Source organism: Corticium candelabrum, chromosome 1 (assembly GCF_963422355.1).
Source record: "Corticium candelabrum chromosome 1, ooCorCand1.1, whole genome shotgun sequence".
Taxonomy (NCBI): Eukaryota; Metazoa; Porifera; class Homoscleromorpha; order Homosclerophorida; family Plakinidae; genus Corticium; species Corticium candelabrum.
The window spans coordinates 13,469,485-13,494,021 of NC_085085.1; the positions used below are offsets into that span (position 1 = coordinate 13,469,485).

The window sequence follows — 24,537 nt, forward strand, 5'->3', positions numbered from 1 at the left end:
GGACTGTTCGACTGTCTCACTCTCGAGTGCAGGTTCTCTGTCTGCATGAGCAGTGGGTGATAATGGTGAATTAACATTGCGTTGATTGGGCTGGATCTAGCTCGACTCTGGTGCATCCACAATGGAAACATTTCCGACACATGGGCATGCAGCGGTCGGACAGAATCAGACTGAACAATGGAATCTGGCGATCATGGCATCTGCAGTGTAAGTTTGTGGCGATTTGCTCGTAGTTCTTACGACGAGAAATGCTCTTTTTTAGATCTCAAAGGTAAAACAACAAAGTTTGTTTGCTTTTCGACTCCAAACTTGATCGAATTCGAAACGAATCACCGCCTAAATCCGCACAACAGGCCAAAAGTAAACAACGCCTTTATATATTATTTTTTAGTCATGGATGTTGTAAAGTTTATCTTGTCTGTCTTCGAACTAGACTATTGTAATGGAAGGGAAATACTGGAGGCGGAATCAAATGGCAGTTGCGAAGGAATATCGGAAGTGGAGGTTGTACTACAAGGAGAAGGTTAGTAACAAATTGAACTTATTGGACGCTGTTTGTTACGCGTGAGCGGTGTTGTAGTGGAAGAAGGAGCGTCTCGGTTCTGCAATGGAAGCAATGCGAGCTCGGGTTAGATCACGTGCATACCGCAACCACCTTCATCAATGAGCCACCGCTGTCTAGAAAATTTTACTGCGTGGGAAACAGGCGCATAAAAACACTTTTTGACAGTTATCTTCAACTCATACCAAGGAGATACCTGTCTCTATGTATGACGCACATTTATTGACATAGTATAGCCTCTGAATCCTGTAGCCTCTGAATTTCTTGTAGACATTTACTAGAAAGTACATTTTATGATATACATTATAATAGTACTTAAAGTTTATTAATGATATTATCTATTTACTCGTGACAGGAAGGTAATTTGGGACATAGGATGTGCTATGCTCAAGTATCGCTACTAGAATAAAGATGGCTCATAGTGATGATGGTGGTTGTCTTAATGTATAATAAGAGCTAATGAAGTATTGTTATTAGCTGGAAGCGGAAGAGAGTACTTCAGACTCAGTGAGGTATGTCTTGTATGACTGCTACTGTAAACAGTTTATATGATAATCAATGTTAGCTTTGTGACTTCTTTGATTGTTTTTGGAACATGAGACAGTCACTCTCAAACTGATTACATTTTATTGTATTATAATTGTATTGTATGTTAGAAATGAGTTATTTTTATCAGTTTGCTAATTTGAACTGGGACATCGTGGAAGCATGCTTTGTACCAGATGATATCAAAACAGTTTTTACTGTACAACAACATTTTGTTCTTTGAACACTATGTAATTCAGAAATCAGTAGTTAGTTGGGTCACTTATGTGACACTGGAGTGGACATGCAATATGGATTTTTACTAAGAGGTTTTTTGTTGTAGACACTGTGACTGTTTGTTATGACTAGGCTTCAAATTGTTGATTATTACAATGTTCATTAATTGTAGTTTACTGTAATTTAGGGAATACGTGATGGGATGATGAATGGTGACTTGATTTTGGTAGAGTGAGAGGTACCTGAACTGAATTTTTACTTAATTTTTAAAAGTGTTGGTGTAGATAGTGTTTGCAGTTTCTAGTTGTGGTAGGTCTATTGTTTGTATAGAGATAGTGCATTTGACGTCATAATCACGTGATATTCCGGAAGTCGCCATCTTAGCAGGCAAGCGTATTAGCATGGCTAGAGTTGCTGTGTTTTTGGCAGCCACGATCGTATAATTCAGGGCAGCAACATACGTTTTTAGTCTATACCGGCTATACTAACCAGTCAGGGACCAGAAACGCATCATTTGAGCAACAGACGACGGGCAGCGTGGATCACCAGCCTAGACAGAAAGGACTGGAAGCCGTTGCAGCATTCACGTGTTTGCTCTGAGCACTTTCTGTCTGGTAGAGCTGTCATTTCTAGTATGTTCTATATTAAAAGAGTAATCTATGCTACTCTGAATAATTCTAGGAAAGCCATTCTTTGTGTATGACTCAACTAATCCTGACTGGGTACCATCTGCAAGGATGGGTTATGTTGCTACGAGCATTTCCAGTAGAGAGAGATTTGTTTGTCTCAAGAGAAGGTCTAGTACACCTAACAGCATACAATCATATACAACATCATGTCACTCCAATTCATGTCGGGAATGACTTCTGGCTCCTTTGTCCACAGTTGAGCCTCCGTTCTACCTGTTTGTAGGCCCACAGGTACAACTTTCTCCTCATATCGCTTCTGCGATTCGACGGAGAGGCTTTTAGACTTCTGTTCCATAATCTCTATTCTAAGAATTAGCTTTATCGCACTCGACCATCAGACTAAGAAATCACGTCAAACTCGCGAATTCACGGATAAAATTTGGTTTAAATCTTTCGCAATTAGTATACTGCCGCCGTACTATCTAACACACAGTTGAACATCCTTGAAGTGTTGTACAAGCCACCGTCGCAAAGAGAGATACCTGCCGAGGACAGAAGCTTGCCCCCTAAATGGCGCCAAATACGGGTACTACAGGGAACGCCTACTCCCCGCCCCCGCACGCACTATCTCTATTGATTTTGGTCTTTTTTTAATGGAGAGGTGTGTGCTACAATACAAAATGAGGCCAGAGGTTGCTTTAGGCAACTTCCCCCATTTAAATCAGTTTACTAGGCCGCACAGAAAAAATTGTCTGATTGGGGTAACATGCAGCAGAAAAAGACGGGTGGGCGGGCGAAGTTTTTTTTACCTAAATACTTCCCACAGGTCTTGAACTGGACATAGATTCTGTTTCTGACTGCCATCTTAATTAAAAGAAAGTACACATATCAACGCTTAGACTCGGCATGGAGCTGCACTTCAGCATCTACCTCAGCATCTTGTTTGGAGGACATGTCTGTGGTCGTAGTTTGCACACTGAGTACATCGTCCACTCGATCTCCGAATCCAACCTCCTGCAAAACTTTGCGAAGACTGCAGTCACCAGAGACACGAACAATCTTGCCATCTCTCAAAACACGTGCCGCCTCGGACACGGATATGCGTCTGGGATGAGGCTAGATTTGCATAGGGCAACAGCAGACATCTTATTTTTCAGCATGCACATGTGCAAAAAACAGCGGCCATCCAAACACAGCGCACTGAGTACATCGTCCACTCGATCACCAAATCCAACTTCCTGCAATACCTCACGAAGCCAGACACTCGAAGAATCTTGCCATCTTTCAAAACGCGTGCTCGTTTGAACACGGATATCCCCAGGCCAACAGAAAAATGTGTTTTAATATTAACTAAAAAGCTCAGCGGCCCTCCAAACACGGGCAGGCAGGTTACTCCAATCACACAATTTTTTCGGTGCGACCTTATCTTAAATTGCTTTCAAGAGCTAGCTTTTGAAGCCACAGAAAAGTGCGTTTGTAGTTAGTATCTGGCTCATCTGTAATACAGTGTATTCTTGCTTATCTGACTCCCTGTGGGCAGCAGATATTGAAAAGAGGGTCTGATATCTGAAAGAACAGATACATGAAGTGTCTTCCTGACCCCATATTTTTGTGCATTGGTGGTACGGGATGATGGCTCCAACTGTTGAAGAATCTTCACTTGCTGTTTTATTGTGAGCACTACACGCTTAATTTTTGTGGACATTGCTTTTTGTATTGCCGTCAGCATACAGGGTCATTATGTAACTCATATCAGGAGATTGATGTCATATCTGCAGGATGAAGATCAGCTATGCGGTTGGATATGTGAGGGTCGGATAAGCAAAGATTGGATAAGCAAGAATACATTGTACAGTATTCTGTGTATATGACAATATGTGACAATAGTTAAACTGCCACGAGGTGCTCGATCATGTCTGGTATCTGTATTGGAGGGACTTACAGCTTTCACAAATGGAGTTGAATTGTGCTGATTTGATTTCTGTTTTATTTGTTCTTTTTTTGTATTGCTCTAGTTTTTTTTATTGTTCTATGAAAGCATGGTATTAGAACCTTGACTGATTGTTAAACATATTGTAACAATGTCGATCATTGAATGACTGGCAGTTAAGATGTTTGATGTGATGTATTGATAGATTAGGCAAGCATGTGCATATGCAGCCTTATTCTGTGCCTGGACTTTCGTTTGATGATGAAGGTGAGTTCTGCATACTGTTCTGAAAGAGGCATGCATTTCAGCAGTGATAAATTTCCAGAAATGATTGTGTCAGAGGATGTGCTGTTTGGTTCAGCATTCAGCGGTGGTTTGGATGATATCCATGTCATGGGTATGTCTGGAATATACTTGTAGTTTGTCAGGTTTTGATTTGATGATTATGGTCTTGGGTTCTTCAGAAACTGCTGATGTCATTCAACCCAGATTGGATCAACTTAATCCTATGTTTGATGATTTTTTCAGTTCTATTGACATGGTAGTAGAAGGTAAGCACTGTTTTATGATGTAGCACTGCCCATTACTTAGTCTTTAATCACTACTGTAAATATTCATGTAATATGTATGTCAAGAAATCCAATACTACTCTTGTGGGTTGTGGGTGAGTTTGTTTATGAGTCATTAACATATTTGGGTATGTCTCATATATGTGGCACAACACAAAAGTTGTCTGCTGACTTTTTTAATATTGATCTCTTAAATTTTTAAACACTCCATCTTTTTGTACTGCAGGTTGCCATCTGCACAAAAGGCATTTATGTGATCTGAAGGACATTGGCACTGATACCATAATAATTACCCCAGGCGCTGAAGCCCTGGGCTACAGTAACACTGGCCGTTAGGTGATGTAGGTACAACCGACTTGATGACTCACCACGTCTACTGCACATGTGCTCATTGTCAATGATGCACAAATGATTAGTGTTGCTATGTCAATAACACTGCACAAGCTGTGTCGCTAATTAGACATGTCTTGGCATGTGGTGTCTAGCGAGGTCCACATGACTATATATCTAATGATGTATTTTTTGCATCCTTATCTGTACACCTACCACGTTAGTAAGCTAACAGCAGAGGGTTCAGCACTATAGTGTTTCTTCACATGATAAAAAAACACTAGTAACAGGTAAGCAATACAAATAGGTTTTCTGCTGAATGCACATTCCTGATTCACGTACCCATAGCACATTACCTTATTATTACAGAAACAGAATTTGTGCAGCTAGTCCTTAGTCTTTTCAAAGTTTTCATGCTTTCTTATAAGAATATATAGTTCATAGGTTTTTGAATTTTAGTTGTAAAAAGTGCTGGTTGTGCTGATTGTGATTAGCCTCGAACTTCCAGACCAGAGAGCTCACGAAGCGTGCGAACTCTAGTCTGGATCACAACAATACTAAATGATTTCAGAAGTACTTTCAAAAGCGATTCTAAATGGTAGTCTAACAGCCTAGGGTTGTTTTACCTAGATCAATAATGAGGTGGAAAGATACCGTGCTTTTGCATTACACAAACATATCATTTGTAAGTGCCATGAGGTCTCACAAACAAAGAAGAGACGTCTGCCATGTTTGTGGTGATATCTTGGTGGACGGCATGAAACGACGACCCTTTGAGTCTTTCGCAGAATGCTAGCTAGTCTAACCGCTTGGCTAGCGAGGCTACCGCTCAGTCGTCAAAGGTGATGGTTTAGTGATGCTGCTGTGCATGTCCTGTCATTGTAAGCTTGAAATGATTGAGGAACTGAAGCTGAAACTAAACTAAGACACAGTGCGTGCACCCGAGTCTTCATTCACGGATCTGGCGTGCACTGAGCTGCCCACGAGGATTTTACACACGAGTGATCAGCGCTATTGCACTTAGCATAACCAATTATTGCTAAACCAATCAGAATTTACAACCGACATTTCGGTTCTAAGACGCTGATTGACTTAGAAGGCTATTCCGAAGTCATTTTAGTACCGTTCTGGTCCAGGCTAGAGTTCACGCGGTTTGCGTGCTCTTTGGTCTGGAAGTTTGAGGCTAGATGGTGATTATCTATCTGGTGCACAAATCCAAATAATAAGACACCCTTTTGTTGGCATAGAATGGGCACTGGACATATTTTTATCTCTGCTTTGTTGATGGAAGTGAGACAAGTGGCCAGTAGAACACTGCAGATATTGCAGACAGAGCGACAGGAAGAAGAGAAACTGAACAAATTAGCCTAGGTTTATTATGCAACAAGCTGCAAGTAGTTAAATCTTTATTCATGCCTTTAGCAAATAACACTGCGTTGTGGAGGGCAGACAGGAATGACATGACTCACACGAGTGAGGCGACTTTCAATTTGCTCTTGTACACCGAGGCTTGACAAAGGGAATGGGAAGGAAAAGCCAGAAGAGCAAAGTCTGTTATCGTGTTCCCGTGTTAGTTTAATTAAACCACAGGAGTAAGTGCCCATTTCAGAAATTATTGCTAGGAGACCATTGTTATGTGCCTAAGTGAAGACCGAGGGGCAGAGCTTGCTAACACAATGTTGATATAGTTATAGAGTTCTTTTAATTCTAGACAGTATACACCTAATTATCTCCAACAAGGAGGTTATGTTTTCATTGACATTGGTTTGTTTGTCAGTTGGTTTGTGAGCATTATTACTTTAAAATATGTGCATAGATTTTGATGAAATTTGGTGGGACAATAGAACTTTGATAGAGAAACAATCTGTTAGTTTTGGGGATTAATCTGGATCTGGGTCTTCTCTCAATGGGTCGGCTCCACTTGAAACTTTTTATGAGACAAGTGAGATGACTCTCGATTTTGCTTCTGCACATCTGTACCATCTCTGTGCAATTATTGATGGACAAGTGATGTCATTCAAACAGTATATGTAATATTATTTCAACAAATGGTCCCCATGAAAACAATTATTAATGGCAACTGAGCTGCCTTAGCGGTTTATACTCTCTCAGTGCTGTCTAGTTGCAGATTACAACATTTGCTTGCACATTTTATCAGACCACTAAGAGACCAGCGTTCTAGCCAGGATTTTTTGCCAACCGTTGTCATAACGTCATTAAATATAATGACGTTATTAAATATAATGACGTCATCAAATGTTTGATGTTGACATATTTGGTAATGACATCATAAAATTACCTTTTCTGTTCCCTACTTGTATTAGAGTCAGATGCATGTATATTAGTAGGAGGAGATAACCTATGTTCCATAGATGAGACAAAATATGATAGACATAAACCACAATTTTAAAAGGAAGTGCGGTTAGCTAACTAACAAGACGTCAGAAGACTCTATGTAGGTCTTGAAGGTACTGCATGATTGGTAGACTATTCAATATAATTGCCGCTTAGATCTTGTTGAAAAGCTCATTGAACATAACCTTGTTAGACATAGCATAGACACTTAGACATATAATGTACAGCAGATTATTACAATGACAAGTTGACTTAGTAAAACTGGAATATTATGAGCTGACCTAAAAGAGTAAGGGTGTACAATACATGAGATTAAAGATAAACAGCAATTAGTAGAACACCGGCTGCAACATGGTCTCATTAGCACTTCTTTGTGTGAAAGGTCAACAGGAATTCACCTCAACTAAATACCAACAAGGAGACCATGCACTCTCTAAGATTACCAGATGACATGAGAATATGTATTGTTCTGTAGCAACTTTGGAACCATCAAGACCACTAACGTCTTTAGCTAGATTCGTGATCCCACACTATAAGCATGCTAAGGCTTTCCAATTTTGTTCCCAACCTTCAATAATTGCTGTTTTTCCCTCCCCAAACGTCCCTTCCTTGTCCCAACCCGCAAAATGATGGTACTGACGGTACTGGCCAGAACACACGGGAGACCACTTCTACAGTAATTGTGTTAGCATTGAAGTTGAAATTCAGAATTTGCTGTTGTATATTTGTACTTTTGTGAAACACTTCAAGACATAGATAGCAAGGTTTGATAATCATCTACATGAGATATGCCATGTAATTAGATGGTGGTCAATGCACATTGGGGCTGCACCACCATGTCTACCCACACAGCTCTTCATATCAGTAGCTAGCAATGGGTTTACGCTCCCTCTCTATCCTGTGCCTATGGCATAGATGGACGTTCTGTAACCAAAGAACTATCTTCGTGAACACACTGGTAGCCATGAGGATGATGAGGTGATGTTCTAATGCACAATGTGACTGGGGTAAACGTGCTAATGATGTTTACCTAAATTGTGCATTGAATTTACATCCAGTCACATCTGCTGCAAAGTGGATTGAATGGCTTTAATGGCTTCAAGTGTGAAAAGGCCTTTAGGCTAAAGTCACCTATTCAAGTCAGCTACTGAAATAATTAAGGTAACTTTACTGCTAATGAAGAAAGCACATGAACAAGTGATCTTCAAGTATTTTGCTGTCAAGGAATATTCAGTAAGTGAGCAAGACACCTGGTATAGTATTGGCATCCAGCTGGGAAGTGTGAAAGATCCAACAGCACAGCCGCACATTCTACCTGTTAATTAACTGAGTTCTCAAATCCACTTCAAACCACCTCCCTATCATGTTTGTGGTTTATGTGGTTGAGGGAATGGCATTTCATACTGTTTGACAGCCAATGCACATTCTGTGTGAAAATTTGAAAACATGAAAACGCCAATGCCCTTTGGAGTGTAGTGTGAAAGAAAAGGCCCTAACAAAATATGTATAGCATTGTCTTTGAAGTTGTCAGCAATGGAATTTGCAGTCTGAGATAGAAACATAATTGTGTCAAATTTTGTATAAGAATATATAATGGTGTATGAGAAGTATTGAGTGCAGTGACTGTTTCTAGCACATAGTGTTTGTAATAGAATCAAGCAGCTGAGTTGTGCTGATGCTGAGAGCAAGTAACTTAATGCAATTTAAGCATCTTAGATTCTAACCCTAGGAATACTCTACATTTATGGAAACTTATCCTTACTCTATTGGTGGTTTAGTCAGACACAAGACTTACTATGGCTAATTAGGTTAGTCATAGTCGGTTAGTAAAATGTGAAGACTGACTTTTTGGAGTCCAAAAGGGCATTACTAATGCTAACTTCTAGTTTCTAAATTGTTGTCAGCAATTGCCTTTTATTGAATTTTTTGTGGAGTTAATGCCAAGAGACCAGAACGACTTATTTTTTAAAGACTTATTCTGTATATTTGACATTGAAAGTACAGTAGAACCTCGATAGTTTAGACAGCCTCGTGTCAAGCTCTGTTCGGATTAGTGAAGTTGTTCAGATTACAAAAACGGACACCAACACCACCCGTGCATTTACGCTTATGTCTCCATATGTCACGTTTGTGGTAAACAAGACAGCTGCAACGACTACATACTTCCAAATATTGTGACAGTCAGGATAAAAATAGTCAGATAAGCTCATTTGCTGAAGACTAAAACTGTTAATTAACAGTTTTAATGTGGCAACAACCCAGATCAGGCTGCTTATGATAGTTTGGGTACGCGAGTCAGAGTGCTATAGTTAATTCAGATTAGCGATGATTTGGATTAGCGAGGTTTTACTGTACTTTTAATTTAATTAAGCTGTTAACATAACTGATTAATCTACTAGTACATGTACATAATTATAAAGGATGAATCTGTATATCAGCTAGCACTATGAATGATTATGTCAAACTTTTAATGCAGAGGTATCTTGTGGTAATGATGAGGCTCAACTCATGCCAGTATATAGTGAGATCTGGAATGTAACCGTATATTCCACTCTTGAAATAGAATTACCAGGGAAACTTTTTGGGTTTAGGAATGCTGCTGACATGATCATATGAGTTCATCATGGAACCTATCCTTCTCATTAGAAGATCCGATGGAATGTAATACTAAGGGTACGTGTACATTCTCGTTTCTGCAACCTACTTAGTAGATTGGTTGAAAGGAAAACCTTCCTTTGGAGTAGGCAGATGTTAGAGACGGGTGAGAACTTGTAGTAAAGGTCCAGTGGAATTGAGCATGTATCTCTAGTGCTTTGTTACTGGACATGACATTATTTAGTCGGTATCAGAGTTGGCACAATGTTTGGCTTGCTAATGGTTTGGCATGGTTCCTAAAAGGCTAACCATTGTTTGTATTGGATAAACTTAGAAGGGCAGACTGGTGTCAAATTCTCTAGGGTAAACATAGGTGTAGACTTATCAAAAACTGAGAGTATAATGGCACAGTTAAGATTAAGAGAGGAGAGAGTTGTTGAATGCTCTTTAGGCCTGTCCACACTGGCAACTGGATTGTGATCCGATCGAGATCCAACCGCAATGCTGTCCACACTTGCAACTGGATTGCGATCCGATTGTGATAAATCCAATCCACATCGTGAGGTAGTTTTGATCGCGATCGGTTGAATCCAATTACAAATAGTGGGCGTTACCTTCACGTACGCTACGCGTGTAGTCAGAACATCTAACACCCCTCACTCGTCTTTGTTCTTGCTCACCTTACATTGCTGTATCAATGCTTTCCACAGCAAAGAAGCCACATGTACACATAGGTCATTAGTCACATGATATCAAAAATGGGGCAGAGGTATCGCTTTCAAAGTGCAGTGTGGACGTTCGCTATCCCGATCGGATCGCGGTCCATTCTGGTCTAGTGTGGACAGGCCTTTGTGCTGTTGTTGACAGTAATCTAATGCCATTGTTTACATATTCTCTAGGAGTCTGAGGAAACCAGTATATATAGAGTACTGCTGTTGACAAGTTGCAACTTATTAAGTCTGTTATGCTCTCTGTCAGTGACAGCTATGTTTCCCCCACTAGTAATTGGAAGTCATATTTGGATATATATACTGTACTTTTGGTCACCTATGGTGCAAGAGATGTAGACAAAACTGTTTCTTCTTGTGTATGTTGTCTGCAAAAGAACAGTCTGGGTTTCAAAATTCTAATCTGTCTTGAGTGATATCCACTGGTAGCAGACATGACGAAGAGTCAGCAACAGTAGGAACTACTGTTTATAATGTTGACTCCATAGCTAAGGTCCATTATTTTTACAACATTTATCAGGGAATTATGCTGATTGGGAGAGTGTCCATACTGTACACATAGTTCTGGCGCATGATCTGCTTTTTTGCCACACGTTCACTGTACCTCAATTGGCATAATGTGACATGAACACAAGATGCTGCCTTGCATCACACATGAACTGTATGAGAAGTTGATCTTCACAACCTGGAGCGTGCTGTCCAAATGCAATGGATTTCCAGAGGTACTGTACAATCTTATTCAGATATATGTCTGGGAAATCATGGTAGATGTTGATGGTGTTTGGCTGCATTGATTTTAAATGAAACGTTATTGTGTGTTGATGTGTATTGAGTGTGTATCATTGTGGCTGCTGTGGTTTTCCCATATTTATTAGTAATAATTTGATTATTAACACCCATTAGCTTGGTACCATATCAGTGTAACAGGGTGGTCAGTGTTGCTGCTCTAACTATGGTTTAATGTTATTTTTGTGTCTACTCATTTTAGGTCTGCCACAATTTATGAGGGCTGGTAGTCAGTCTTCTTGCAACCTAGCAAAGCCTGGCAGTTTTCAATTCCATGGTAGCAGCCGTCCTGATTTGCATTTGTTGCCTGTGGAGACATTACCACAGCACCACAATATAGTTACTGATCCTATTCATTCTGAAGTGGCGCCTTTGGTTCAACAAGCAATTCCGGCAAGTATTGGTGTACAGCAAAGCTGTGAGAGTCACATTGTCTATCACCAAGACACTGAGATGGGCACTGGAAACCGTGTGGGAACGTCTGGATACATGCACAATAAGCAGGCATCAGTATATGGTGGAGATGTCCAACATCCAATGATGCAAGTTGAAGTCGACAGTGCTACAGCGGCTGCTAGGCAATTTGTTGATGAGGTGACCGGTGCCTCTGGACTGTCTCAGCTTGCTGATTCTGGCTCTTCGAGACTTGTGTCTCCCGTGGAACAAAACCGTCCTCACTCTTTAGTCCGCCCTTATTCTGCTGGCTCAAGTTCTAGCTCGCCTTCTCAACAGTTTGAACAGACTGCAGCTTCAGTTCATCCTCAACCATCTCGTACCTCTAGTGTTCCAACTATTGTCAACCGCTCTTCACGTCGAAGGAAGTCTAGGTCTTCCATTTCTTCTAGTCCTACAAGATCTGCAGAGCCATACCCACAGCAGAAGCAACCACAGGTTGCTGCAGTTCCGCAAATGCTCCAACGATCTCGAACTGATCCATCTCTTTCCTTGCAAACATCTGGTTCCAATTTGAGTGAGATTTCTGCTTCTTTACAGGCTTCACGTGTTAATATTTCACCAAGAGCCTCATTCGCTCAGTTGCCAAGAAGTTTGTCTGGTGACGTAAGTGAACGTTCCCGCTTGGTGCAAACTCAAAGTGGTTACTCTCAATCTTCTCGAAAGAGTTACCCTGGAATAGCACCCAAGATAGAATCTGACTCCAGGGCAGCTAGTGGTCCATCTTGTGCTCATAATATGTTGCCAATGAATGAGATGGTGCAGCTTGCTTTGCAGTCAGCACAACCACAGTCAATCCCAGTGCTTGCAAGCGGTAGCATGAGCACTAACAATCCATCTGTACCTTTATATGGGACAACCGGAATGAACATATCTCCACACACACACAGTACTCCATCACAAAGCAGTATTTCTTCTTCCAACTTGAATGATCTGATACAGCAACTGGTGACTGCTGTTACCGAAGCGCCAGAGTTGTTGCCTAAGATACTGGAAGTGGTGAACAGCTACAAGAAAGGACAGCAAGGACATGCTCCGTCTCAAGCAGCTGGTTATCCTTCTCAACATGCAGATGCTCGGTCTCTCTCTAGCATGGCCAGTCAACATCACCCTTATACGATACCACTGCAAGAGGCTGATATTCAAATTCCTCAAGGGAAGCACCTCAGTGCTCGCATGGAAGGCAACCTTCAACCGCAGCAGGAGGCCCAGGCTCAGGTTCTTCCTGGAGAAGAAAGGGTATTTTTCCCAGGAGTGAGTCTTCGGGAAAGACCTTCTGTTGAAAATCCACCAAGATTGTCTGCCCACACACCAAGAATGTCTGCCCACAGACAGTCCATGAGTCCTCCGTCTGCTCTTCAACGCGTTTCCACGTCTTCAACTCCTACTGCTGCTCGAGTAGGAGAGTTTGTGTATTATATTTATTATAATCATTGACGCTTCTCATTGTTTATCTTTTCACAGAGCAGTGGAGAATTTGATTTTCAAAGTAAGATGATGTTACTGGCAGTACAGCAGGTATTGGATGAGAATGACTTGGTTTACATAGACTAACGAGAGTGGCGTGATGTTTAGACTGGACTTGATGGCTACACGTCCAACCAGCGTTTTGAAAGTGTCACTACTGCAGCTGGGCCGCAAGTTTTTGAGGGAAGTCAATCACAGTTTACGACCATCTCCGTTCCTTTCGTCGTCGGTGTGAATAGCTCTAATGCTAGTGCGTTGGAAATTAGCGGTACATGCTGTTCTGTTTTGCAGGAGCATCATCTCATAGTAACCACGTGACGCCTTCGCACCCCAAGGTAATGCAAGTTTGTCAATTTTACCTCTGAATATCGGTTTCGTTGTGTCATGTCACTTTCTGAAACAAAAGCGTTAATGACCCTGCTATCTCTTTCAGTTTTAATCAGCGTGTTAACTTTTATATATTTTCCTGTTTTTCATAAGCTGGTTGAAACGTGTGACTTTTACCACTGTAACGGATGTTGTTAGTAAATTGAAGGCATTCTAATCGCGCGTCTTTATCTTGACTCTGTCCGTCTATCTCATTATTTTCATTTCAACGGCTAATTTGATTATGTTACTACAGGATCACCGCCGCCAGTCACACATCACTGCTGAGCAGAAGAGAAGGGGGAATATCAAGGTGATCCTTCTTGTTGTTGATGAAATGTGTGCAGTAGGCAATTAATCTTTACTGTAGTTGGGGTTTGAGCATCTTCATCAGTTGCTTCCTAATACGTGCGGCCAGCCATTGAACAAAATTAGCAAGGCGAACATGTTACAGAAAGGTACTAACTTGACTGTTAGCAGTTTAGATTATACGGGCTTTTTACAGCTAACCAGTCAGTTAATTAATTAACCCTCACCAGTCATCACCAGTCAGTTGAGTAATTAACCCTCACAGGGCAGTACAGTAGTTTGTTGTACGTAGACTTTCCTTTTCGGTAATCTAGTAATAACAATTATTGTGTTGTGATGTGTAGCGACTGAGTACGTATTGCAGTTGAGACGTGAAAAGCGATCTATGGAAGAGGAAGTCACGAGGCTTCAACGAGAAATTGAATCTCTTAATGAAACTATTAAGTATCTTACTTGTACTTTTAATCGAACATTCAAATTATTGTCTTTTTGCAATTTCTCCAGTTTGTGTCAAGAACAATTACCGGCGTCTGGAGTACCGGTTTCCCGGCAGGTCTGATTATTTAATGGAACTAATGATTTGAGCCATCAGCCGTCTTGCTGTGTCACTGCTTAGGCTATCTTGTCTTGTTTTATACAGAGATTTACTCAAATGCAGCAAATGTTTCAACAGTACGTTCGTGAACAAACAGCCAGAAATTTTAAATTTTGGATTGTATCCTTGTTGACGTGTGTCCATGGTGTTATATATTTATCACGTTTTCGATTGTCATAATAATTGTCGTTCAGTCAGGTTAATTAATCGATTAAATTCGACTTTATGATGTTTAAAGTCCTTGACGTGACACCGACAGTTCAGTGTTATTATTCGGCCTCTGTTCGAGTCATTCAACAGCTCCGTGTCGACAAGAAACTTAGAAGAGCTGTGTCAAACCGTTCTCACGTGGCTGGAACAGAAATGTGCGTTACCCAATCTGAGACCTTGTAAGTGTATGGTTTCAAATCGTCATAATATTATTGCTAATTGAGCGTGTTTTATCTTTGTTTGATTTTTTGATTTACATAGCTGTTCTGGAGTCTTTGAGAGACCTCAGCACAACGACGTCAATTCTGTCAGACCCGACAAGCATATCGAAAGCTGCTGCAGAAGTTGTAGGAGAACCGTCTCTCGGTCTTCTAAATCAGCGCCCTTTGTAGTTAGAGGCAGTTTGCTGTCAATTCCTGGTGTTGTGTGTGTGCATGTGTGTAATCATTGTACATTTTGATCATGAACGGTCGGAACTGAGGCAAAGTACTGATTTACGGTTTTTAGCTAGGCAGCTGCAGAGTCGTATAGGTTGTAGTTGGGAGAACTAGGGTGCGAACTGAAGTCGTGCAAGGTTTTCTCTTATGTTAGTCACCGCGACATAGATTTCTTCAACTGCGATGCAGATTGTACTTAGATCGTCTGCGTCTTTCGACCTCGCGTTCGTTCATGAGTCGTGGGGCTGTCGAGAAATTGGTGGACTGGCTCAATTGGCTGCTCTGCCTGTGCACTTTTTTGTGCTAATTACTAAGTCTGCTTGTATGATATTCGTTGTACACGTACACGGTAGTTGTGTGCAGGACTCGTTGTTCGCGTGCGAATCGGAGACTGCGATTATTGTAGATCAGTTACTACTAGACGAGGTTTTGCACCCTACTCTTGCGCCTGAAATCGCAAGTGGCTGCTCGAGTCTGGGCCAGCAGACTGGAAATTAGATAACAATAACTATTGTTGACTATTAATTTAAGATGTTTATTTATCAATATCTCCATGGCAACATGGAAAGTATGGAACCACGCAAGAGGCAAATGTGAAAGCGCGTTATCTTCCTGAATCACTTTGTATGAGAGTCAAAACACGGCGGTTTTAAGCGGAGACCGATTTCCTGTACCCATAAAAACCCTTCGGAATGTCTGCATGAGCCGCCTCTTTCAGAATACTCATAATCCGCAGACCCTAATTAGGTTACATGCCTGGCGCCATCGTGGCGGGGAAGCTACACATGGAATTCCTTCCATGTTCATTGCTTTATACACGAACAGATTGTCTTGCAAATCACTGTCACCGACGAGGAGCTCTATTGTTCTACTAGACATCCAAACGTGACACTCAGATTGCGACGCTGATAAGGATTGAAGCAACTGATAAAGTGGGCGTTCTCCAAAGATGCTATCTCCTCGCCATCGAATACTCCAACCGTCGTCTCGCCACACTAACATAACAAGCTCAATGAATAGGAATTAAACCCGTTCATGTACTGGGAAGTGCTATTTTAGAACGTCAACATGTCTAATTCCCATGTTTTGACACGTGTGCAGAAATCATGTGAGTGGAATCTGACTGGTGTATTCAACAGCTAATGCAATTAACTTATCACAGATAACGATCGGTCTTTCGCTCGTCTACGGTGTCTTACCGCGGACGATCAAGTCTGCTGGTTACGAATAGAAGCGGATGTGAAAGTGTCACGATACTTTTCGAGGATACCGCTACAGTTCTGAAAGTCACAACAATCAAATCTGCCTTATCGCCTAGCGTCCACCGAACGTGGTCTGTGGGGGGTTAACAGGTAATACGTCATTCACTGACGTCAGTTAGCTCACCGCAACCGCTGCTGATAATTTACACAAGATTTGGCAACTAACAGAAACCGACAATCTGCATTCCAGTGGGTTCCCGCGACTCTTATAGTCGAAGAAGAGCGATGAGTGTTATGGTAGTGGGTGCAGCGAGACAGTCAGATGACGTTGACTACTTTCACTTCGCAGTCGGAGAAGTGGTGCTGGTCAAGTGGGAGGATGGGAAGCTCTACTACGCCAAGTTGAAGAGGATTGACAGAAGAACGAAGAAATGTGCTATCGTATTCGAAGATAACTCTCGGGGCGAGGCGAACTTTGGACAGATCCACAGCGGTGAGAGATGCTGTCGCGATCAGGTTTTAGGTGTCCGTTTTGCATGCCACACGCCATCCGCTCTAACCACTCTGACTTGTGACGTAGTCAACGAGACGACGACCGAAATCGTGTGCATCGTGTGCAAGGGCGAGTCGTCCGAAGCTCCAAATGAGATCGTACTGTGCGACAAGTGTGCAGTCGGTGAGTTGATTGTGGGGTTCCCACGCGGGGTGTGGGTCGGGTGATTCGATTGTCTTGGGGCGTGTTTAGTTCGTGTTTTTCGCGTGCAATTCTGTGTTCCTCTAATTGTGTCCCATTTGTCAGGCTACCATCAGCTGTGTCATCAGCCTCCTATTCCTGATACGGCTCTGAAAGAAGACGAGCCGTGGGAGTGTACCTACTGTCACAGAAGTCAGAGCAATCCTCACGTCTCAGAGGCCAATCCCTTTCTTGAAAGACCACCTCAACCGAAGAAGCGCAGAATTTTAGTATGCACGGATTTACATTTTTGTCTTACTAATTGTTTTATATATTGTTATTGACATCTTTCAAAATTTGTGCTTATGTGTTGTAGTCTGTGAGTGCATCTCGCCAGAGTAGAACACATCGAGGGTCATCACCGAAACAGTTGTTAGCACAAGGCAATTCTTCTGCTCTCTGCATTCAGAGAACTCTACCGAGTGGTCTGGTGGTTCATGGGCGAGGTGTTGTTGCACAGACTGGGTCGCCTCCTGGTCTGAGTAACAGAAGTGACCAGACATCAAACGAGCCTCTTCAGAAGTCTGTCAATAGTGACACTGTAAACAGTCATGACACAAACCCCAACTTGGTTATGTCTCCTGTTATGTCTTCGGCTACAGTGACAGCTACAGTCACGTCCCCACTCTGTAACTCATCGTCGTCAAGCCAGACAGCAGCAGGCATAACTAGTCCATCGATGTCTAGTACTGCGAACAGCGATGTCGCTATGAGCTTGTCGCACTCGGATGCTCAACATGAAGTACAGTCTCCAGTCGGTAACAGCCAAAAGCAATTGGAAGGTAGCACTGAAATCGGACAACAACAAACGTGTCTAAGCAATGAAACGAATGATTTGACTTTGTCAAGTGAACCTCCTCCTACTAAGAAGAATGATCAGTCAAAAGGGACTGGAGCAGCTGCTGCCAAACACCGTTTTGGTGGACCACCTGGCAAGGTCAGACGTCCTGGTTCAAGAGCTACAGGGGGATCTCCAAGAACAAGAACACCGAACCGAACCACCGGCAGAATCAGTGTATTTATGAAAGGTCGATTGCAGAGAACTGGAACTTTAAGGACTGGTGCCTCATCCTCTCAGACATTAAAGAGTTCTCCTATTATGGCCAGCAGGGCTCCACCAGTTCTTCCGAGACTCAAGTCTGATAGCCTAAATGACTTAGAAATCAATCAGCATGGGCGTGAACAGACGCAAAGTGTGAGTACAAGAAGGCACTCGGTCTCTGTTATATCACCAACCAAAGTGCAAGGTAGTCTGTTGAGTTCTCCTAATGACATACGGTCTCCATTGAAAGTGACTCCACCAAATATTATAGCTGCAAAACCAGTTAGTTCTTTTGTGGCTGTCAAGAGAGAAGTCCCTTCTCCCGGTCTTTGGGACCATGTTGCTTCTGCTCCAGTAAAGAAAGGTGAATTATGTGATGAGAAATTGAAAGAATCAGAAGAAAGCGTGCATGAAGTAGCATCACAACACAATTTGTCACCATCTACAGAAACGAATTCTCAAGACAGTGAAGGAAATGTGATGACAGAAGATACCCAAGATGGCGGAGAAATAGCAGACCCTAGTACTCCATCACAGAGAGCTCAGAAACAGACTGGTTTGGAAATGAGTGATGATCCGCTCCTACCAAGGTGGGTTGTTAGGGCCAATTCAACGTGGCGCCCTGAAAAGCCCCTTACGCTAGAAATGCTACAAAAAATGAGTCGAGAGAAGACGTTCTCAGATGCTAAGGAATTACAGTCTCTTCCGGAAGTACCGGCTTTGTCAAAGAACAAGACGTCTGCAGGAGACCAGTCGGGGTCTGATGTCGTTATGCAAGTCAACAAGCTACCTACTGAAAGGTATGTATGTGTATGGTGTTTAGGAAGTCAGCCATTGCGTCCTTCTCATTAGTTTAATTGCTAAAGTTATCTTATTAAATGAGGTAGGATATGACTTTGATAAGATAAGTGACTACAGACCTGAGCACCTTTCAAGATGACCTTAGGCGGAAGCCGGAATTCTTGGTTTTGCAGTCTGTTGTCTGTTGGTAGGACACGTACGTAGGAACAATTGTCGTTATACTAGTATAAGAAAGGTAGTCATTTATTTAATTCATCAGTATCTCAAACGAGTTGCAAAATTGTTCATGTCAGACGGTTGCATGGATTTCTTGGTATTGAAATTGTTTTATGATTTAATCTTAAGCAACTTGACGTTGTCGTGACAAATCTGAAAACGTGGATGCTGTTTGGCACCTTTTAATTTCTGCCAGAAAAGCAATTGCTTTATAAAATGCTCCTAGTGCTTCGAATTTGAAGCGTGAGAGTGCACGTACTAGTAAGCATATACTTTTGTAGGGTTATTATTACAAGTTTCGTTTGACTATATATAATTATATCGTTACTTTCTAGGTCTAGCGGACCTCCCTGTGACAGTGTCAAAGCAAAGCCAGCAGAAACATCATCACCGAGGCCGGTACGACATTGCACGTTGTTTTTAGGCATGCATGCGACCGTCTGACAAGATGTGTTTGATAGTGGGATGCGGAACTGCGCGTGTTTACGTCTTCTGTGGGGCAGTTGGACTCTGAGGTATCTATATATATATATATATATATATATATATATATATATATATATATATATATATATATATATATATATATATATATATATATATATATATATATATATATATATATAATGTTTCTTTTGCAATTTGATATAGTTACTTAGTACAGTGATAACTTTTGATAGGCTGCTTTTGAAAAAATACGGCAACAGGTTGCTGAGACCAAACGGCGAAGAGAGGCACAGGAGAAGAGTAACAGGAACAACTCCGCCAAAACACCTCGTATAGGAACAGGAAACGGTGTGTCGCCTTCGAATACTGGGGGCAAACCCGGCAGCTCGTTTACGCAGAGGCTGGACGAGGAACAGTTTAGTTTATCCAAGCCTTCAAAGGCATTACACAAGGAATCGCCCGGTAAGTCTTCTGGAAAGGCGAGGTCGGTAGGTCGTGGTATTATTGAGTATTCGTCAAGGGAATTACAAGAGAAGACTCTACAGCAGGTGAACTGCATGCTTATATTCTATCGAAGGTGGAGGTTTACGTTTTCTTGTACAGCTATTTGCGGACGTAAATCGACGAATGCAGTCGGGAAGTTGGACGGGTTCGGTCGACAGCAGACCTGTCGAGTCTTCGACAGCCGATGACAGCTGTGTACGAGATTTTCAGCCGCAAATTTTGTCGATTAGTGGTGTTAGCGATGTTTCCGGACGTGCCAGTTGGGAGACGACGACGTCCTCCGAAACGTCTACGCCTTCGGCTGTTTTTCAGAAATTTTTGCCACCATCAATCGCACAGTCGACGTACGACAGGAAATTTGCTCAAATGGACGAAACCGAAATTATGAATCAGTTTGAAGTGAGTTTTGTCAGCATTCGAATGCCCGAACCACGACCAAAAGCCAACACTAAAACTCAAACTAACCCCACAACTAGCTCCCCCGTGAGTAGTCCCGTATTGACACCCGTGCCACGCGCTCCGTTACAGGCTGCTCCGCATGCGCATGGGCCACCTATGCCTACGGCGGTGAACTCACCGAGTCTATCTCACCGCAGCTCGCACACTCGCTCGTCCACTTCTCGAGAGACTCACGGTGCTACTCGTCACTCAAGCCAGTCCGCTCATGTTTCACATCAACCGCACTTGCATCAGCATCATCAACCGCTCCCGCATCAACATCAGCATCACTCTCAACCTCAAACATCGCACCACCGTCAAGTCGTACAGCCGCAACACCTACAGCAGCTACAAGAGCATCACCATCATCAATCTCACTATCACCAAACGCACCCGCCGCCTCACTTTAGCCATCATCCTCGTCATCAGCGCCACTACAGCGCCACCGAACCCTATGCGCCTACCGCAGTCGTTCCTGCTGCCGTTCAGAACGTTCCTATTCCTTCTCCAATAGTGACTGTAGGACCAGCAGTTCAAATACCAGGAGCCGGCAAAGTTGCTAGTCCAAGACTCAATCCGGTTATGACAAACCCGTACGACGCCACACTTACGTCTGGCGGGCACGTCGTCCCTGTCGGACCGGTGGCAGAAGGTTCAATGAACGGAAGTCAAGGACGGCGAGGGAGTCGTCGCAGCGGTCTTACGGCCCCGCATTATTGCAAAGTTTGTGGCCAAATTGCGGCTTATCTCTGCTCTGGATGTCAGAGGGCATGGTATTGTAGTCCGAGATGTCAGGTAAGAAGAAATGCGCTTGCCAGATGTTCGTGAAGTTTGTGTCAGTGTGGTGGTTGGTTGTATGTCTAGATGACGGATTGGCAAACGCACAGCAAGAACTGCGAACACGGCAAGTGAACGTTGTCCCGAGTAGCTTACTTGACGCTCTTGTTGTAACGGACGGTTTGTATTTTGGTTAATTCTAATTAATGTTATAGCGGGCTTAGCTATCGGTTTCTACTGAAACGCTCTTTAGTAATTCATATCTTGTTGGTATATAATCACCACGTGTACATTGTGTGTTCGTATCCGGGTCGGTATTTTGGAAATATTGACCGTTTTCAGTTGGGCCTGATAACTTAATTAAGATATCAAATACTAGTCATTCCAATGGTGTAGTTTTTTAAACTTTCAAGTTTGTTTGCCGGTGTAGATTAAGTCTGATAGTTTATATTAATTAATTAATGCAGACTTGTTAATTCGATTATCTTAGCAGTGTATATACATACAGTCTAATTAGTCAATTTATTGACTTAGTTTATAGAGATTATTTGTAAATTTTCTTTTGAAGTTTGACACAGTACGGAATGAGAGATTAGTGGGGGGAGCCGTCCGCTGCAAACTCCGGATTCAGTAATAGATACCAACTACGCGTGTGTGTGTGTGTGTGTGTGTGTGTGTGTGTGTGTGTATATATATATATATATATATATATATATATATATATATATATATATATATATATATATATATGCATGTATACGGCTGCTTTCGTCGTTTGCGAACAAGCGACTCCATTAAACGTATTTCTAGACTTCATGTCGACAGTGCAACACGCTAACAATAAATTTCACTCGTTCATGGTTCGGAGAGTAAAACTAGTAGAGCTCAATTATTATCCTATTTCCATTTAAAACTCTAGGCAATGTCGTAGTCCCGCTTAACCAGACCTTAACCTCGCCCTCAACATTCCGCCGAGGAAACGGTCTGGTGAGGTTCCTCTGATGTTGCCATGTTGCCGCATCACCGAATTCTAGTGATCTAAAGACCCTATAAATGTTATAGAGGCAAGATAATATTACCGCTTCTCGTGCAAAGTGGGTGGTGTTGGGTGTTTATATAGGATGTATTCATCGATGCTATCGAACTCTAGACGTAGACAAGCCATGGCCTTACCGTTGAACAGCTATCGTGAGTGAGTTGTTGTCGCGAACTGTCGTCGAAATGGTGTATGCGCGCGCCTTTTGCAGTCATTGATTTTCACTTACCGATGTCCGTGTTCGGCTAGTAAGTAGTTCACTGAGAAGCTAGACGCTAGGCTAGGCTGTATGGCGACGTACTAGTGCATGTTTCCTGCAGCGAGGCGATCATCTCTTGGTTTGTTTTGGAAGGTCATGTTCGGCTTGTCACGTGGGCGGTGATCTCACCAACTCTGCCTCTTGCAAAAGTGACTTCGGGTTCTTTGGAATGTCAGGGACAACCGCGATCCACGTAAAAGACTCTTGTTTTTCATGGTTCCATTGCTCACGTTGCGATTAGCTTGTGCTTCCTGTGAACTCTTGATCATGAGAATGGTGAGATCACCGCCCACGTGACAAGCCGAACAAACAAACCAAGATATGATCGCCTCGCTGCACTAAAACTAGCCTCGTCCCCAGACTCACGTGAGCCTGGCAGTGTCCGGTTCCCGTATGACACTTTCAGCCTCCCGTGAGTCTGGACTCACCGCGCCTACTTTCACACACTTACTTCACTAAGTGTCACCCCACATCATAGTCTTGCCACCCCACGTGACTACATGGTACGTACGTCACAAACTCAATTAGCTTAAATCTATCTAATGTGTGACCCAGCAGACTGTGTATCACGCCCAAGCTTCCAAACAGCGCATGGTGACTCTCCACAGTGAGTGATGCACCACGTTCACGCTATCCAAATCTCAAGACGACTTCAGCATGTGGAAAGGTGAGTGTATTCCTAGCTAAGTTATTGTCCCACTCGCGTAGACTGGCGAGCCTGCCAAGTCTAGTTACAGCGATCCGGACTGCGCGTGTAGTTCACTCGTTGTTTCGTCGCACATCCGCTATCTGCATGGCCCTTGCTAGTGCACAGACTCTAATGGCCAGTAGGGCGCGCAATGGTAACAAGAGACACATTGACATGGAATTGCAGTCCGCTCTCCGTGTTTTCAATTATGATGACTTTCGGGAGAGTAAACTTGAAGTCTCCAGGGCCATTCTAGGGGAAAAAGACATCTTTGTCCGCACAAACAACGAGTGAACTACACGTGGAGTCCGGATCGCTGTAACTAGACTTGGCAGGCTCGCCAGTCTACGCGAGTGGGACAATAACTTAGCTAGGAATACACTCACCTTTCCACATGCTGAAGTCGTCTTGAGATTTGGATAGCGTGAACGTGGTGAATCACTCACTGTGGAGAGTCACCATGCGCTGTTTGGAAGCTTGGGCGTGATACACAGTCTGCTGGGTCACACATTAATAGATTTAAGCTAATTGAGTTTGTGACGTACGTACTATTTAGTCACGTGGAGTAGCAAGACTATGACGTGGGGTGACACTTAGTGAAGTAAGTGTGTGAAAGTAGGCGCGGTGAGTCCAGACTCACGGGAGGCTGAAAGTGTCATACGGGAACCGGACACTGCCAGGCTCACGTGAGTCTGGGGACGAGGCTACACTAAAACCTAGCCTAGCGTCTAGCTTCTCAGTGAACTACTGACTAGCCGAACACGGACGTGGTCACCCAACCGGCATGGGTAAGTGAAAATCAATGACTGCAAAAGGCACGCGCATACACCATTTCGACGACAGTTCACGACAACAACTCACTCACGATTGCTGTTCAACGGTAAGGCCATGAACGTTCTTCCGCGGCTTGTCGAGAGTTCGATAGCATCGATGATTACATCCTGTAAACACCCAGTACCACCCACTTTGCACGAGAAGCGGTAATATTATCTTGCCTCTTGTAACAATTATTTACAGAGTCTCTAGATCACTACAATTCGGGTGATGCGGCAACATGGCAACATCAAAGGAACCTCACCATGCACCAGACCGTTTCCCCGACGGAATGTTGAGGGCGGGGCTAAGGTCTGAGACTATAACAATGTCGAAAGGTGCATTGCAGGGAATGTAGCTTAGTAAAGTGATGACGTGATAGTTACGCTCTTGTGTTGTGTCGTTTAATTAATAATTTACTTAGCTAATTAGATAGGGTTAGATAACTTCCCTTATTTATCCTTGCTTTCACTAAGTGAACAAACTAGGTGAATTACT

The 24,537-nt window shown here is 42.7% G+C and overlaps 2 protein-coding genes across 3 annotated transcripts in view; both read left to right on the top strand.

Moving 5' to 3' along the window:
• Nucleotides 1-15,284, top strand: part of LOC134176313 (protein WBSCR14 homolog) — a 15,401-nt gene extending 117 nt beyond the window's left edge. The window contains exons 1-20 of the mRNA XM_062642987.1: nt 1-32; nt 101-207; nt 263-360; nt 434-523; nt 581-628; nt 1,040-1,074; nt 4,089-4,150; nt 4,209-4,280; nt 4,348-4,434; nt 11,449-13,097; nt 13,164-13,217; nt 13,275-13,395; nt 13,458-13,501; nt 13,789-13,845; nt 13,903-13,990; nt 14,186-14,285; nt 14,346-14,394; nt 14,482-14,556; nt 14,696-14,825; nt 14,908-15,284. The exon at nt 1-32 is cut by the window's left edge and continues 117 nt beyond it. Of these exons, the coding sequence (XP_062498971.1) occupies nt 1-32; nt 101-207; nt 263-360; nt 434-523; nt 581-628; nt 1,040-1,074; nt 4,089-4,150; nt 4,209-4,280; nt 4,348-4,434; nt 11,449-13,097; nt 13,164-13,217; nt 13,275-13,395; nt 13,458-13,501; nt 13,789-13,845; nt 13,903-13,990; nt 14,186-14,285; nt 14,346-14,394; nt 14,482-14,556; nt 14,696-14,825; nt 14,908-15,038 (3,129 nt within the window). The 3' untranslated portion in view covers nt 15,039-15,284. The remainder of the gene's footprint in view (nt 33-100; nt 208-262; nt 361-433; nt 524-580; nt 629-1,039; nt 1,075-4,088; nt 4,151-4,208; nt 4,281-4,347; nt 4,435-11,448; nt 13,098-13,163; nt 13,218-13,274; nt 13,396-13,457; nt 13,502-13,788; nt 13,846-13,902; nt 13,991-14,185; nt 14,286-14,345; nt 14,395-14,481; nt 14,557-14,695; nt 14,826-14,907) is intronic.
• Nucleotides 15,285-16,480: 1,196 nt separating this feature from the next.
• Nucleotides 16,481-21,521, top strand: LOC134183524 (mucin-2-like). 2 transcript variants are annotated; one of them, XM_062651090.1, is made up of 9 exons: nt 16,481-16,778; nt 16,866-16,961; nt 17,085-17,248; nt 17,335-18,860; nt 19,413-19,476; nt 19,539-19,592; nt 19,758-20,072; nt 20,128-21,261; nt 21,331-21,521. In XM_062651090.1, exons 1-9 carry the CDS (start codon nt 16,571-16,573, stop codon nt 21,376-21,378), a joined length of 3,609 nt encoding a protein of 1,202 aa, XP_062507074.1. In that variant the 5' UTR covers nt 16,481-16,570; the 3' UTR covers nt 21,379-21,521. The 2 variants fall into 2 exon arrangements, with proteins under 2 accessions (XP_062507074.1, XP_062507084.1); XM_062651100.1 differs by having other exon boundaries at nt 16,652-16,801.
• The last annotated feature ends 3,016 nt before the right edge of the window (nt 21,522-24,537 follow it).